Genomic DNA, 16,862 nt, shown 5'->3' on the forward strand with positions numbered 1-16,862 from the left:
ATTAGGTTATGCGGAATTCAATCTGATACAGCCATTCTGAGATCTACTAGTTAGTGCCTCCTGCAAATAACCTTTAGTTACCTGGAAGTGAAGATACAGAATGCAGGAACGTGACAGCTTAAAAATCCTTCAAACCAAATTGATTCTTTACAGCTTGCTCTAAAGCAGGGGTGTCAAACTTGATTTCATTGAAGGCCACATCGGGGTTGTGTTTGACCTCGGGGGGCAGGGTTAGGCGTGGGCAGGGTGGCCGTGGTCAGCTCAACATTACTCATGTCAGGGGTGCCTGTAGTGGCTCGAACACTCTTCCAGAGAAAACGAGCTCCCGAGCTCCATTTCGGGTGAGATGGTCTCCTGCAAAACTCTGCCAGTGAAAGGGAGTTGGGAGTGCTGCCCGCGGCCCTCACGAGCTCCATTTTCAGCTGTGACTGCTCCATTTTTGCTGGCAGAGGCACTGCAGGCCTGTCCTTTGCTGTTTCCAGGACGGCCCTACAGGCCAGATCTAAGCACCTTGAGTTTGATACCCCTGCTCTAAGTTGTGGAGACCCTAGAAAGAGTGCAGAGAAGAGCAACAAAGATGATTAGGAGACTGGAGACAAAAACATATGAAGAACGGTTGCAGGAACTGGGTATGTCTAGTTTAATTAAAATAAGGACTAGGGGAGACATGATAGCACTGTTCCAATATCTCAGGGGTTGCCACAAAGAAGAGGGAGTCAAGCTATTCTCCAAGGCACCTGAGTGTAGAACAAGAAGCAATGGGTGGAAACTAATCAAGGAGAGAAGCAACTTAGAACTGAGGAGAAATTTCCTGACAGTTACTGTATTTTTCAGAGTAGAAGATGCACTGGAGTATAAGACGCACCAAGATTTTGAAGAGGCAAATTTTTTAAAAAAGGTTTTGCACTCTGCAGCCCTCCCAAAAGTGGCCCATATTTCATGAAAACGGGCCTGTTTTTTGTCAAAGAATGGGCATGCATAGCCTTTAGGAGGCTTGTAGAGTGGTCCTGTGGGCTGGGGGGGAGCAAAAACGAGCAAAAAACGGCCCGTTTTTTGCTCATTTTTCCCCTCTACAGCTCCCAGGAGCACTCTGGAAGCCTCCTAAAGGCTATGCATGGTCATTTTTACAAAGGGGGTAGGGTTTCGGGAGGCCAAAAATGCTGCATTCAATGTATACGATGCACCCAGATTTTCAGCCTCTTTTTTGAGAGAAAAAAGATGCGCCATACTCCGAAAAATACGGTAGAACAATTAATCAGTGGAACAACTTGCCTCCACGAGTTGTGAATGCTCCAACACTGGAAGTTTTTAAAAAGATGTTGAATAACCATCTGTCCGAAATTGTATAGGGCAGCGATGGCGAACCTTTTTTGGCTCGCGTGCCATAAGGGGGGTCGTGTGCAGGCGTGCCGCACCCATAATGCAATGCGCGACCCTCCCAGTGCACATGCGCACACTACAGGTGACTCCCCCCCATTTTTGCATGCTTTTTTCGCCCTCCCCAGGCTCCAGAGCCTTTATAGGAGCATGGGGAGGGCGAAAACAGCCTCCCAGCGCCCCCCGGAAGCCCTCCGGAGGCTTCAGGGACCTTCAGGAGGCTTCCCTGAAGCCTCCGAAGCAGTCAAAACGACCCTCCGAGCGAACCGGAAGTGACTTCCAGTTTGCTCGGAGGATCGTTTTAAGCGCTCCGAAGGCTTCAGGGGCCTTCAAGAGGCTTCCCTGAAGCCTATAGAGCAGTTAAAACGACCTTCCAAGCAAACAGGAAGTCTGTTCGCGAACTTCCGGTTTGCTCATAGGGCCAGTTTTTTGCACTCCGGAGGCTTCAGGAAAGCTCATGAAGCCTCTGGAGGGCTTCCGGGGGGGGGACTCTTTTCGCCCTCCCCAGGCTCCTATAAAGCCTCTGGAGCTTGGGGAGGGCGAAAAATGTCTTTTAAAAAGGGTGCACTCAGCTGGCCAGATTCGCCATCACTGGTATAGGGTTTCCTGCCTAGGCAGGGGGTTGGACTAAAAACCTCCAAGGTCTCATCCAACTCTCTTTTTCTATTCTAAAGGTATTTTTATTGCAGCATGATAACTTGAGAAGGGGGAAGGCTAAAAGTAAGTATTAAATAATTGACAGGTAGAAATCCTTTGCAGACAGTTCAGGACAGGTAGACCTAGCACAATATGTTCCATCGTATAAGACACGTCACGTCAGTGTCAAACATGACTTAGTAACTGAACAACAACAAAGAAATCCTTTCTCATCTTTGATTCGTACTTTGAATATACCTGGTTTCCCTTTTAATCAATAAATATGTGCATATGTTGTGAATACCTTTTTTTTTAAAAGCAAGTTATACTTTAAGCAATTGGATGACAAATAAAAGTGGAGAACAACTTAGTCAGGTTTACCTGAAAGAGTTGACAGCCAGATGACTACAGGCCCACCACTAAGCTGACAGCCTTGGCTGATTTTTTGACATTTTTACATTTGTGGCAACAAAGAGAACAATTCAATAATTTGAACCTGATTCATTACTCACCTATTTTAAGAAACTGACTTTCCAGTTTATAAACGTAAGTTCCAGCTTGTGCAACTATGTCTTCTTGTGCCAGAAATAAAAGTAGCACTGTTGATGAATCACACTATTGCTTGCTTTTCATAGCAATTTGCTAAAGTGTTGCGGCTGAATTGCTTACTCTAAATAAACAAGTGCTTTGTTTCAATTCTAAACAGCAAACATCACTTTGGGAACTTTTGAGATCGTATTTTCATTTTCAGATTGAATTCTTATACTGTCTTTTTTATGACCCTTAATACTAAGGGGTAAAAAGATTCTTATAAAAACCAAGGCACAGAAGCTTTTCAGAGTTGAAGCTTGTACAGTCCTTCTGCAAAAATGTACTCTTAAAAGTGAATACAGTAAGGGCAAGGTTAAAAAAAAGCAGAGGTGTTTGAAAAAAAATATTTAAATGAAATCCTATACGGTTATAGGATTACTCTTACATAATTATATTAAAATAATTAATGTAGTTTGGAGTAAAGGGATGCAGGTAATCCTCGACGTACGACCACAACTGAGCCCAACATTTCTGTTGCTCAGTGAGACAGCTGCTAAGTAAACTTTGTCCCATTTTATGACCTTTCTTGCCACAGTTGTTAAGTGAATCACTGCAATTGATAAGTTAGTAACCTGGTTGTTAAGTGCATCTGGCTTTCCCATTGACTTTGCTTGTTAGAAGGTTGTAAGAGGTGGTCACTTGACCTTGGGATACAATAATGGCCGTAAGTGTGAACCAGTTGCCACGATCCTGAATTTTGATCACATGATCATGGGGATGCTTCAAAGGTGGTAACTGAAAAATTGTCATAAGTCACTTTTTTCAGTGCTGTTGCAACTTTGAACAGTCCTTAAGTGAACTGTTAAGTTAGTACCATGGTTGCTAAGTGAATCTTCTCCATTGCCCCAATGGGAAGTCCACCCTTCCCCATTGACTTTGCTTGTCAGAAGGGAGCATAAAGGAGATCACATGACCCCAGGAGACTGCAATTGACATAATACTTTGCACTTAGACTTATATACCGCTTCACAGGACTTTACAGCCCTCTCTAAGCGGTTTACAGAGTCAGCCTATTGGCCCCAACAATCTGGGTCCTCATTTTACCCACCTCGGAAGGATGGAAGGATGAGTCAACTTTGAGCCTGGTGAGATTCGATCTGCCAAAGTGCTGGAAGCAGGTGATCAGCAGAAGTAGCCTGCAGTGCTGCACTCTAACCACTGTACCACCATAGCTCTTAAATAAATAGGAGACTGTGCCAAGGGTCTGAATTTTGATCACATGACCATGGCAATGTTGCGACAGTTGTAAGTATGAAAAATGTTCATAAGCCCCTTTTCCAGTGCCGTTGTACCTTCAAATGGTCACTGAACGAGCTGTTGTAAGTCGAGGACTATCTGTAGTAGGACTTTAACAACTTAAACAAAGTATCTATTTAACAATGCTATGTTCTGATCAGGTAAGGGAAAAGATGACTGCTTGAGTGGTTAGCCGATTTTCTGTGAAAACGTTTCTGTTGCCTCAATTTTCTGCTAAACTGCCTACCCCCCATCAAACATTTCAAATGTTTTGCTTAAGTTTGAGCCATTCCTCAAACTATATGGTTTCTTGTCGACTGCAGTGTTTCTCAATCTGAGAGTTGTCTGGACTTCAAGACCCAGAATTCCCAGCCAACTGAGGTTGAGAAACACTGATCTGATGATAGATAGCAGCTTCCAACAGTCTGCCCAAAATTAGGTGGCTTTTGCTACCTAATGAATATGGTCATTTGCCGATTATATATTGGGTAGAATGTATAGAGCAGGAGTGTCAAACTCGATTTCATTGCGGGCCACATCAGAGTTGTGTTTGAACTCAGAGGGCCGGAGTGGGCGTGGCCAGCTCGACATCACTCGTGCCAGGGATGTCTATGGTGGCCCGAGCACTCTGTCAGTGAAAATGGGCTCCCAAGCTCCGTTTCCAGCTGCGATGGCTTCCTGCAACCCTCTGCCAGCAAAACCGGAGATCGGGAGGGCTGCATGTGGCCCTTCCGAGCTCTGTTTTCACTGGCAGAGGCACCACAGTCCAGTCCTTTGCTGTTTCCAGGGTGGCCCCACAGGCCAGATCTAAGCATCCCGTGTACTGAATCCGGCCCCCGGGCTTTGAGTTTGACACCCCTGCTATAGAGAATGGCTGAAAAATTATTTTAAGGAAAACGATATTAAACGAATTTTACTCACCTGTGTTAATGCATGTGTGTATACATCAGGGGTGGGTTCCTGCCAGTTCTAACCTCTTCTATAGAAGAGGTTCCAAAAATCTACCGTGCCATTTAAAACCGGTTCCAGCTCCCTCCCTCTGCCCGTCCGCACCACACTTGCCCCGCCCGCCGCTTACTGATTGGCTGGTTCACCAATTGCCCCCGCCCACCTCTAAGAGTCCTATCTAAACCTTAAAGTCTTAAAGCTGTCAAGTTTGAACATCCCTGGGGGGTTTTTTCCTAAAGGGTTAGGGGTGCAAAGGTCTTGTAACTTGACAGCTTTAAAACTTGAGTGCTTCAAATGCCAGAGTTTCTGAGTCAATATTTTGGTTGCTAAACAAGAGCGTTGTTAAGTGAGCTTCACCACATTTTACAAGGCCACGCCCACCCAGTCACATGACTGCCAAGACACTCCACTTGGTCACATGGCTGGCAAGCCACTCTCACCCAGTCACATGGCTGGCAAGCCACTCCCACCCAGTCACATGGCTGGCAAGCCACTCCCACAAAGCAGGCCTCACCTACAGAACAGGTTCAAAAAAAATTTGAAACCCACCACTGGTATACATGTAAATTTCCATTCCATTCTTCTTATTGCATTTAAGAATAGTAAAATGTTAAATAGACGCAAATAAAAGACAGCATACACAATTCAGTGCAATAAACGTAAAAATTGTTACTTAACCAATGCTGGATTTTCTTTAATTTTATTTTCTCAAAATAAAAATCAGAATAAATACATTCTCTTTATTTACAATATATTTATTATGTCTCTCACTGACTTCTCTAGGGCTTGAGTCATCTCCATCAACACAAAGTGATCCATCGAGATATTAAAGGCCAAAATGTTTTGCTAACTGAAAATGCAGAAGTTAAACTAGGTAAGTTTTGGGGACGATGGCTTTTTATTTAAACAAAATACTAGGAAGAATGAAATGAAGCTTAATTGAGAAATCTTCATTGGTCTTGCCTTCTAAGGCTGGGGTCCCCATCCCCCGGGCTGCGGCCTGTTCAAAACCCTGACAGAGATGGGTAAGTGTGCGCCCGTGAAGCTCCACCCACACGAGTGGTGGCAAGCATGAACACACGCGCCCTCTCCTCAAGCACCTCCACTTGCGCGAGTGGAGCTTCGGGCAGAAGTGCCTGCCACTTATGTGAGTGCAGCTTTGCATGCGAGTGCAAACACCCTCAGCTCGAGCGCAAACCTCCATTCGTGCGAGTGGAGGGCCCATGCCACACAAGCCCAACACACCGGGGCAAGGGCAACGAGCTGGAAAGATTGGGAATCTCTGTTCTAAGGACTACCAAAGCTGAGAATTTCTCTTTAAATTTCTAAGAAGTAGACCTGAACATGGACTTTATATCAGGGGTGTCAAACTCAATTTTATTGAGGGCCGCATCAGGGTTGTGTTTGACCTTGGGGGGCCGGGATGGGTGTGGCCAGGGTGGGCGTGGCCAGTTCAACATCACTCCTGCCGCACACAGCCCTCCCGAGCTCCATTTTTGCTGGACGAGGCACCGCGGGCCGGTCCTTCATTGTTTCCAGGGTGGCCCCTTGAGTCAGATCTAATCACCCCATGGGCTAGACCCAGCCGGCGGGCCTTGACCTTGACCCCTCTGCTTTATATCAGTTCTACTTTACTCAAGAAACTTGGGAGAAAAAAAAATTCAGGATCCATGGCCATGAGGAACCTTAGAATGTAGAGCAATATGCTACCAAAAGGCTGTGAAGAATACTAGATAACATGGCCTTCATTCTTTGAAGTTGTTATGTTCTTAGAATAAAACCCTTACAATTCTTGAAAGATTATGCTCTTTTAAAAGAGATTCTGGCTAGGAAAATCAGCATGCCATAATCCCTTCCAACTGTCGCTTTTGCTCTCAATGTCACTTCAAATTTTCTTGAGCATTTTTACAGTACTCCCCAGCCTATTTAAAATATGTTAATTTTTGGATGCGTATTGAATAGGTACCATTTCAAGGATTTATACATTAAACATTAGTTGGTCCTTGAAAGGATGGGGCCAGAATGTTTAAAGTAGAGTTGGTCTCAAAAATAACTAGAAGAGATCAGCAGTATTATTTATGCAATTCTACTGTAGCTGAGCTGCAATGCATTCTCCAAGTAGCTCAACACATAGGTCTCTGGTACTTAAAAAAAGAAACAAACTTTGTTGCAGTTTGTCAGAAATGGTGCATGATCTGATTCAGTTCTAATGCGAAATTTGAGCAGTATCAAAATAAATAAATACATCTGGAATCGTGAAGTAGGACACAACAGATATTTTATTTACCTTTGTATTACTTTCATAATCGAATCATTTATTTACCTTTGCATTACTTCCATAAACGAATCATTGCAAAAGGTATTTGGTACAGTCTTGACAGAGATTCATAACCAGCAAGCAAGGAAATACTAAAATGCATCTTCTAAAAATAAGAATGAAATTTTAGATAACACCATTTCTAGTTTCTAGCATAGGTGTTTTGGAAATTTTCTCTAGCCTGTGGCTCTATTTTATGATCTACAATGATCAAGATGCTTCTTTTTGTAGATTTGTCACAAGAAAAGCTTGATCAGGAATCTGATAGACCTTTTCCAACTAACAAATGTTGTTAAAAGCACTTATGAGCTGCAATTCACTTTATTAGATGCACAGAGTGACTAGACAGATGTAAATTGGGGTGAAGTAAAGAAAAGTAGGAAAAGAGAGGGGAAGCTAGATGGATTATACAGATGAAAGTTCCAAATAAGACAAGTTACAAATATTTTATCAATTATTGTATTTTTGGAGTACAAGACGCACCTTCTCCCCCCCCCCCCCCAGAAGAGTGTGGAAATGTTGATGCATCTTATACACCAAATACAGCCATTTTTGGCCTCCCAAATCCTCGCTCCCGCATCCCATTTTTGTGAAAAATGGGTAAAAACCAGGCCATTTTTCACCAAAAGAGGGGTGTTTTTGCCTTCCCCCACCCTGCTGAAGCCTGCAGAGTGCTTGGGGGGGGGGAGACAACAATTTTTTTCTTACTTCTTCGAAATCTTGGTGCGTCTTATACACTGATAGTCTGAAAAATATGATAACAATTGTAATGTATTAAAAGAAACTTGTGAAATTGCACAAAACCTTTTGATATGTGAATTCAACAATTTCTTCTTCAATGGTGCTATGAAAATCTTGCATTTCTTAAGTCACATTGAGACTTACCGTATTTTTACCGTATTTTTCGGAGTAAAAGACGCACTGGAGTATAAGACACACCAAAGTTTTGAAGAGGCAAATTATTTTAAAAAGTAGGTAGGTAGATAGAGGGATAGAGAGGGAGAGAAAGAAAGAGAAATACAGTAGGTAGGTAGGTAGGTAGGTAGGTAGCTAAAGGGATAGAGAGAGTGAGAAATTAGATAGATAGATAGATAGATAGATAGATAGATAGATAGATAGATAGATAGATAGATAGATGATAGATAGATAGATAGATAGATAGATAGATAGATAGATAGATAGATAGATACAGTAGGTAGGCAGGGAGAGAGAGTGGGTAGCAGTGGTGGGTTCCTGCTGGATCGCACCGGATCGCGCGCGCTCCCTTTCAGCGCTCCACCTGGCTTGCGCGCTCCCTTTCAGCGCTCCACCTGGCTTGCGCGCTCCCTTTCAGCGCTCCACCTGGCTCTCGCGCTCCATTCCGGCGCTGAAACCGGAAGTACAGTCTTGCCCCGCCCCTGGCGAAGCAACGACGCCTGCCTGCGCTCCACCAGCTCGGCTGGGAACGGAGATGTTTCCTCAGCGGAGCGGAGCGCCAACATCTCCGTTCCCAGCCGAGCTGGTGGAGCACAGGCAGGCGTCGTTGCTTCGCCAGGGCCGGGCAAAACTGTACTTCCGGTTTCAGCGCCGGAAGGGAGCGCGCAAGCCAGGTGGAGCGCTGAAAGGGAGCGCGCAAGCCAGGTGGAGCGCTGAAAGGGAGTGCGCGCGATCCGGTGCGATCCGGGAGGAACCCACCACTGGTGGGTAGGTAGGTAGGTAGAGGGATAGAGAAAGAGAAATAGAAATAGAGAGAGAGAGAGATATATACAGAAGATAGGTAGGGAGAGAAAGTGTAGGTAGGTAGGTAGGGAGAGGGATAGAGAGAGAGAAGTATAGTAGGGAGGGAGGGAGTGCGTGTAGGTAGGTAGAGAGATAGAAATAGAGAAATAGAAAGAGAAAGAAATACAGTAGATAGGTAGGAAGAGAGAGAGAGAGTAGGTAGGTAGGTAGAGGGATAGAGAGAGAGAAATACAGTAGGTAGGGAGAGAGAGTGTGTGTGTAGGTAGGTAGGTAAGGTAGGTAGGTAGGTAGGTAGGTAGGTAGGTAGGTAGGTAGGTAGGTAGGTAGAGGGATAGAGAGAGAGAGAGAGAGAGAAATACAGTAGGTTGGTAGGGAAAGAGAGAGTAGGTAGGTAGGTAGGTAGGTAGATGCTTCCAGGTGTATTTATCCATGTGTTGGAGAAGGAAATTGGGGACAAACCTTAAGACTTTGTTTCTGCTGGCACAGCACTTGATCAATGTAATTCTCATCAGTTAAAGAGCTTTCCAAAGGGGGGGGGAGTTTTTGCACTCTGCAAACCTCCGAAAAACGGCCCTTTTTCACGAAATACGGTAGTTGGAAAAAGTGACCTCAATTTCCTGTTTTTTTTTTTTTTTTTTACAATAATAAAGGTGTATTCTATGACAACATTTCACAAGGTTTCTTATGAGAACCCTAAAGCCTCATATGAGATGTCCAACATCTTTTTTTTAAAAAGACTTCTTCTCTGTTCAATTCCATAAAGCTTCTTGGTCTACAGAACTGCCTATTTTATTTGACCCCCAGATTGATACAGGAGAAAATGTATAGGGTGGAGTGAGGGGCTGAAATTTCTTAGTACTCTGAAATGAATTGCCTTGTTCATGGGGATCATCCGATGTGAAATTTAGTTTATGTCCTTTTAGTGAGACCAACATTTTTTTAAAACTTTTACCTCATTGAAATTCTCCTATTTTCAATTCCTAGTGGATTTTGGAGTCAGCGCTCAACTAGACAGAACAGTTGGTCGAAGAAATACATTTATTGGAACACCATACTGGATGGCACCTGAGGTCATCGCCTGTGATGAAAACCCTGATGCTACTTATGATTTTAAGGTATCGATAGCTATTGGCATAGATCCCATTTAGTAACCCAAACTGTTTTAATGCCACTTTTAGTCATCTCTCTCTATATATATAAATGGCTCTGTCTGTGTGTATGTTCCAGCATAATTCTGAAACGTCTCGAGCAATTTCAACCAAACTTGGTACACAGATGATTTACTCTCTGGAAACAAGTACTGTGGGGGTAAGACACCCCTAAAACCATCGGGATGCATGATCTGTTAAGATGCAACCTGTTGTGCTTTAAAATGGCTTCCACTGTACTGCTGTAAAATGGATTCTATTGTACAGCACAGTGGAGTTGCCATGGTAATGGCTTCACAGTACCCACAAGGGAGGGTCCTCTGGTAAGGGGGAAAATCCAACGTTAGCAATTAAAATATTTTCTAGACATATTTATCTTGAACCTGACAGTTAGAACAATTCATCCGTGGAACAGCTTGCCTCCAGAAGTTGTGAATTCTCCAACACTGGAAGTCTTTAAGAAGATGTTGGATAGCCATTTGTCTGAAGTGGTGTAGGATTTCCTGCCTAAGCAGGAGGTTGGACTAGAAGACCTCCAAGGTCCCTTCCAACTCCGTTATTCTATTCTAATGCTACTTTGTATTTCAGATAAAAGTTGAGGCACACTGGTTCTCCCTCAAATAGGGAGAAAATCCAAACTTAAATCTATCCCTCAACAGTCAATCTCACTGTGGGTTTTTGGGCCATTTGCTATCTTATCTTCAGCCTAACTTTACCCCAGGAGAAAAAGAAGAACATTGTGCGCGCTAAAAAAATATGTTGTAATTTAATACAATAATACAAATATAATAGCAGAGTTGGAAGGGACCTTGGAGGTCTTCTAGTCCAACCCCCTGCCTAGGCAGGAAACCCTATACCATTTCAGACAAATGGCTACATCTTCTTAAAGACTTCCAGTGTTGGGGCATTCACAACTTCGGGAGGCAAGATGTTCCACTGATTAATTGTTTTAACTGTCAGGAAATTTCTCCTCAGTTCTAAGTTGCTTCTCTCCTTGATTAGTTTCCACCCATTGCTTCTTGTTCTACCCTCAGGTGCCTTGGAGAATAGTTTGACTCCCTCTTTTTTGTGGCAACCCCTGAGATATTGGAACACTGCTATCATGTCTCCCCTAAGTGCTCCTTTTCATTAAACTAGACATACCCAGTTCCTGCAACCGTTCTTCATATGTTTTAGTCTCCAGTCCCCTAATCATCTTTGTTGCTCTTCTCTGCACTCTTTCTAGAGTCTCCACATCTTTTCTACATCGTGGTGATCAAAACTGAATGCAATATTCCAAGTGTGGCCTTACCAAGGCATTATAAAGTGGTTTTAACACTTCACATAATCTTGATTCTATCCCTCTGTTTATGCAGCTAGAACTGTGTTGGCTTTTTCAGCTGCTGCTGCACACTGCTGGATCATATTTAAATGGTTGTCCACTAGGACTCCAAGATCCCTCTCACAGTTACTACTATTGAGAAAGGTACTAGCTATACTGTACCTGTGCATTTTGTTCTTCTTGCCTAAATGTAGAACCTTACTCTTTTCACCATTGAATTTCATTTTATTAGATAGTGCCCAATGTTCATGTTTGTCAACATCCTTCTGTATCTTAAGCCTATCTTCTGGAGTGTTGGCTATTCCTGCCAGCTTGGTGTCATCTTCAAATTTGATGAGTTCCCCATTTATTCCCTCATTTCGCTGGTAACTATAACATATTTTCCTAAATATATGAAGATTGTAGTGCATTCCAAGCTATGTGTTCTTGAAGCTTTATCTTCTTGAGAAAGATCAAAAGCAACCAACCTTCTTAACCCGTTGGTTAAGAAAAGTTGAAATCCCCTTTGTATGCCCACTTAAAAGCAGACAGCAGATCCATTTTCTGAGTGACAGAAACTTGTCAAAAGATCTTCAGCAGACCTTCTGTTTTGCCATCATTAAACAGTTTCCTTGCTGGTTTTCTGTTCTGAACACAGCTTAAAGAGAAAAATGTTCCATAAGGCAGTCACTGGAAAGATATTGATTTGGGATTTGTCATTGCAGTTAAAATTTCAGGCCAAGTGCTTCGGTCTGTGCTGTGGGGACTACATGCATTTTCCCCTTTTTCTCTCAACATAGTCATTAACTACAATGAGTAGGGAAAGCAGGGTCAGAAACATGGAGAACACCAGGACATTGGGCTGTTTACTTACAGACTGTAACAACATATTGATTTGAAACCCAAAATATTTTTGCTGGAGATTTTACCAGAACCTTATAGTCACGAAAATGTATATTTGATTATCCATGTAATAACAGCAGCCAGGATTGTATTTGCACAACATTGGAAAAGTGAAGAGATTCCTACGGATGAGAATGTGATTAGGAAAATATTAGAATGTGTAGAAATGAATAGGTTAACACTCATGTTTAAAGAGAAGAAGGAGCAAATCGAATATTATAGCATATGGGAATTATTCTACTGATGGTTAGAGAACAAGTATGAAAGTTAGAAATGAAAGTAGATTAGTCAAATATAGAAAATATATTAATAGAATTAAATAATTTAAGAAGTGGATTGTTATAGTATGAAATATGTTATGTATATCAGTATTAAGTCCAGTGATGGGTTTCTATTATTTTTGCTACTGGTTTGCTCATGGGCGCACATGCTCGTGCAACACTTCTGCGCATGCAAAAGACTATGAAGATGCTTGAAGACTACAATTAGTACAGGATATGGTAACTTATTTCATGGTAGAAATGGACCATGGTGGATATGTAGTTCTGCTCTTAGTTTGATGTACTAGATCCTGCTTTCTGGCAGTCTTAATATAATAAAGCCCTAAGCGGCCTTTATTCCATTTTTAGCTAATTGAAGATTGAAATAAAAAGAAGAAAAGAGGAAAAAGAAAAACAAGATAAAATAAGAAAAAGTAGATGCAGAATTTTATTTGTGTTAAAAACAAATTATTAATATATTTAATTGGATCTGTTGGATTTGACCAATTGTCTTAAATAAATAAATGCAGAAATCTAGATCGTCTGGTACAAAGAGGAAATCCCAGAGCCTTTGAAAAAAAAAGTTTTAGAACTTCAGATATCCTAGTTTTTGTAATAAAACAGAGCTCACTCAATTACATAGTTAATACCTCATAAATATAGTGACCACAGAATTATATAGTTAATACCTCCTAAATAAATCATGTCATATCACAAAGGCAATAAATAAATCCTGTACTGTAAAAAAATTTTTTATTTCTCTTCATTCCATTCTTAAGTGCCATTTTTTTAATAAAAAAGAAAGCAGATGATTATCTCTTGGAAGGGAAAAAGAAAATTTGACAGGCCTGCCATTTGCACATCCAAATTTTAATATGTAATGCTAACAGTCACAAAACAGGAGAACAAATGTGTGTTTTCCGTTTTCCCCTCCTCAAATTTGGGACATAGTTATTGACTCAAATTGGGTGTCTACTGTCTCTTGCTAGCTGCCTGGCGCTGGTCTCCTCATGGCCGCAACAGCTGACTGGCGCTGGTTACACCGGTGTAGCCCGGGAGACCTGGAAGGAGACGTGTATACAGCCGGATGCTGGCTACAGGGTTGGTGTTGGGCTGTGGATGGACCTACGACCATTAGAGGCTGTTTAGAGTGCTGGGAGGCAGTAGCTGACTTCGTATCTCTTAGAACTCATTCGGGCCGGACTGCGGCCTCATTAAAACTTGCAGCAAGTAACCGTGTTTCTGAGTTTTCTTGGGCGGGACATGGACGCCTGAGATTCGGAAGTTTTAGGCGCAAATCTATAATGTAGATGTCTATTAATTCTATCATAGTTTCATGGCCACATTTTCTCCACCTTTCTGTTTTGCAAAAGAAATTTGGGTCTGTAATTTGGAAACAGTGCCCAGAAGTGTCTTTCACAAATCTGCAATGCCACAAAATGATAATTCCTGGGGTCTATAGAGAAAGGGGATAACCAGTTGCTGAGGTCACCAAGAAGGTTGTTCATTTATTAAATGGTTTTTAGGTAAAGCTGATATGCGGGCACCTGCACACACGTGCAAAAAGTCTACATGCATATTTCTATCTTACATACACAAACATACCTTTATTTACAGACATTTTACAACGTTAGCACAGTAAAAATATCCCATTAGTAGGGCTTGCAAAGGGCACTCAGGAATTAAGTAAAAGAGAAAAAGAAAACAGCAGGCAGGAATTGGTAGAAGAAGCTAAATCAACAAAAAGGAGAAAGATAGATAATTGCAATGTTTAAAAATAACAGACTGGAACAGACCAAAACAGTCAGAAGAAATATTGTCTCTTTTAAAAGAAGACATTGCAAGGGCTTGGATTTCATTAACCCATAATCTGAGTCCCCATTTTACCAACCTCAGAAGGATGGAAGGCTGAGTCAACCTTGAGCCTGGTGGGATTCAAACTGCCAAATTGCAGTCAGCAGAAGTAGCCTGAAGTACTGCACTCTAACCACTGCACCACCTCGGCTTTTATGAATAGATCCTACTTTATTGTAAAGCTATATTAACGGAATCATGAAAGTCTGAAAGTACAAATCTCCCACTGTCGCCTTTACAGCCGGAGAAGCTAGGGAGCTAAGCTAAGCTTTTTGCCCTGCCCACCACCTAGTTGTGGACTATATAGTCTCTTATCTGAGATGTCATATTTTGGCTTTGTCTCCCAAGGACTTTCTATATGTCATCTGTAGTCTAATACTTACACTCACAATTCAGAAGGTATTCTTAATGCAATATAAACATGGTTTATTACATAGGAACCAAAATGCCTAGTGTCTGTTTTCTAAGACAGTGTTTCAGTTTTGCAAGTTTCTTGAAATCAATTTTCATTGCTTTTACCCATCTGTCAGATTTAAGATTTCCCAGTAGTATTTTTGCAGAAATTTGTCTGCTCTGCTTTGAGGAAGGTTGAACTTGATGAAATACTTGTTATTTTCGTGAGTAGTTTCTCAAAAACCCATTTTTCTTAAAAGTAGTTTCTTGAAAACCTACAAAGGCCTCTGCAACGATTAGCAATCAGAAGTTTTCCATACCTTATTATTCTTGCAATTGCCCTTTGAGATAGTTTTTTTTTTCTTCTACCAAAAGGTTATATATCAGTGACTAAGCTTCGACAAATGCAATTTTCAATTTCCGATAATAACCATTTCTATAATTCTGGGAACTAATATCCACATATAATGATTCACATAATGCTATGAGAGATTTCTGTGACTAAAGAAACATAAAAGGCAATTATTTGCAGTGGGAATGGATTCACTAAGAATTTTATGACATATAAGGCAAGAAAAGATAGGAACAAGAATCAATAGTAGACAAATACATGTAGGTTGAACACTATTTGAAAATAAACATCTTGAGAAAATATGTTTTAAGTCACAAAATAAATATATAAAGGAAGAGCAAATAGATTGAGAGGATAGTTGATACCTAAGAAGGTTTTATTATGATGGAAGAAGTAACGATGCTTTGTAAGGTCAGAAAGATATGGTACTGTAATAGTAGTGTAAATTAGTTTAATTTTCTTTCCTTTTAATTTCTGCTTCAATTTTTTTATTTCTTACTCTATTGTTATACTTTGCATAATAGAGCAATATGCGTGTATGTATATATAAAGCTATAAGTCTGAAAGTTGTCCAAATTATGGAAGGTAAGAGTTGACAAGTATTTGGGGAAATAAGAAAAGCAGGGGTAGTATTCAGTGGTGGGATTCACTTACCTTCCCTACCGGTATGCGCATGCGCAGTGCTCGCACATTACGTCGGGACAGATGGGCAGAGCCTCCCACAGCTGCCACTACCGGTTCTCTCGAACCAGAGGGAACTGGCTGAATACCACCTTTGGTAGTATTTTACTCTTGCAAAATTATTATGTTTTGAAATATTTAGTTCTTATTGATAGAGAATAACATTGGATTATACAGCTTCAGTGTACTAAAATAGCACAGTATTTTGGTTTGGGTTTCTCTTAATTTATGGGGTGCCCTTCTTTGACAGTGGAAAGAACATAAACATGGGTTTGTGAAAGGCCCAAGTGAACTTGAGGAATCAAAAGATCCAGAACTTATTTAGACAATTTTTGAGGAAACTTACAGAATGAAGGTATCAAGAAGTAGTAGTAGTAGTAACTATAGTACTATATATAGTAGTAACTATATAGTAGTAACTATAATATGTTGTGCATCACTGTAAGTTTTGTTACTTTTGGTTGTTTCTTTCAGAGTGATTTGTGGTCTTTAGGGATAACAGCCATCGAAATGGCAGAAGGAGCTCCCCGTGAGTATATTTGAATTTGATGCTTTATCATAGTTTGGATTGCTGCTTATTAAAATTCATTATGCAGTGGTAGAAATTCCTATTCACTATAATATGCTACATGCAAATATTCCCTAAATAAAGATTTGTTGAATAAAGTGATGAATTCGGGAACAAATGTCTGACTTTTATGTAGACTCAAAGCCTACATATAGATATGATTATCATGATATGGCTCTTCTCAGAGTTGCCTCAAACTATTAGATGGATGGCAAATAAATTTGATAATAATAATAACAATAACAACAGAGAGGCACTTGCCATATTACACCCCAGACTTAACAACTGTCAGTAAGAAAGACAAAGGAAGTCTGGATGGCAGTACCTGGAAACAGCAGAATAGAAGAGGAAGAACTGGAGAAGATAACAAAATTGCATAAGACTTGCAAATAGAAATAGAACAACTGTGGCAAAAGAAAGCAAAGGTAGTACCAATGGTAATAGGTGCCTTGTGTGAAATCCCCAAACAACTAGAGCACCATTTGAACACCATCAGAATTGACAAATACACCATCAGTCAATTGCAAAAGGCGGCTTTAGTGAGAACAATTTAATCCTGTGCTGATACCTCTGACACTA

General features: G+C 41.2%; 1 protein-coding gene across 9 annotated transcripts in view; it reads left to right on the top strand.

The window, feature by feature from the left end:
- The window catches only part of TNIK (TRAF2 and NCK interacting kinase), a 381,221-nt gene that overhangs the window by 232,829 nt on the left and 131,530 nt on the right, over positions 1–16,862 (top strand). For all 9 annotated transcript variants that reach the window (XM_081954743.1, XM_081954744.1, XM_081954747.1 and 6 more), the window contains exons 6-8: positions 5,572–5,662; positions 9,809–9,939; positions 16,190–16,244. In XM_081954743.1, coding sequence (XP_081810869.1) covers positions 5,572–5,662; positions 9,809–9,939; positions 16,190–16,244 — 277 coding nt within the window. The remainder of the gene's footprint in view (positions 1–5,571; positions 5,663–9,808; positions 9,940–16,189; positions 16,245–16,862) is intronic.

The sequence above is a fragment of the Natrix helvetica genome, assembly GCF_964273705.1.
Source record: "Natrix helvetica genome assembly, chromosome: 5".
In the NCBI taxonomy this organism is placed as follows: domain Eukaryota; kingdom Metazoa; phylum Chordata; class Lepidosauria; order Squamata; family Natricidae; genus Natrix; species Natrix helvetica.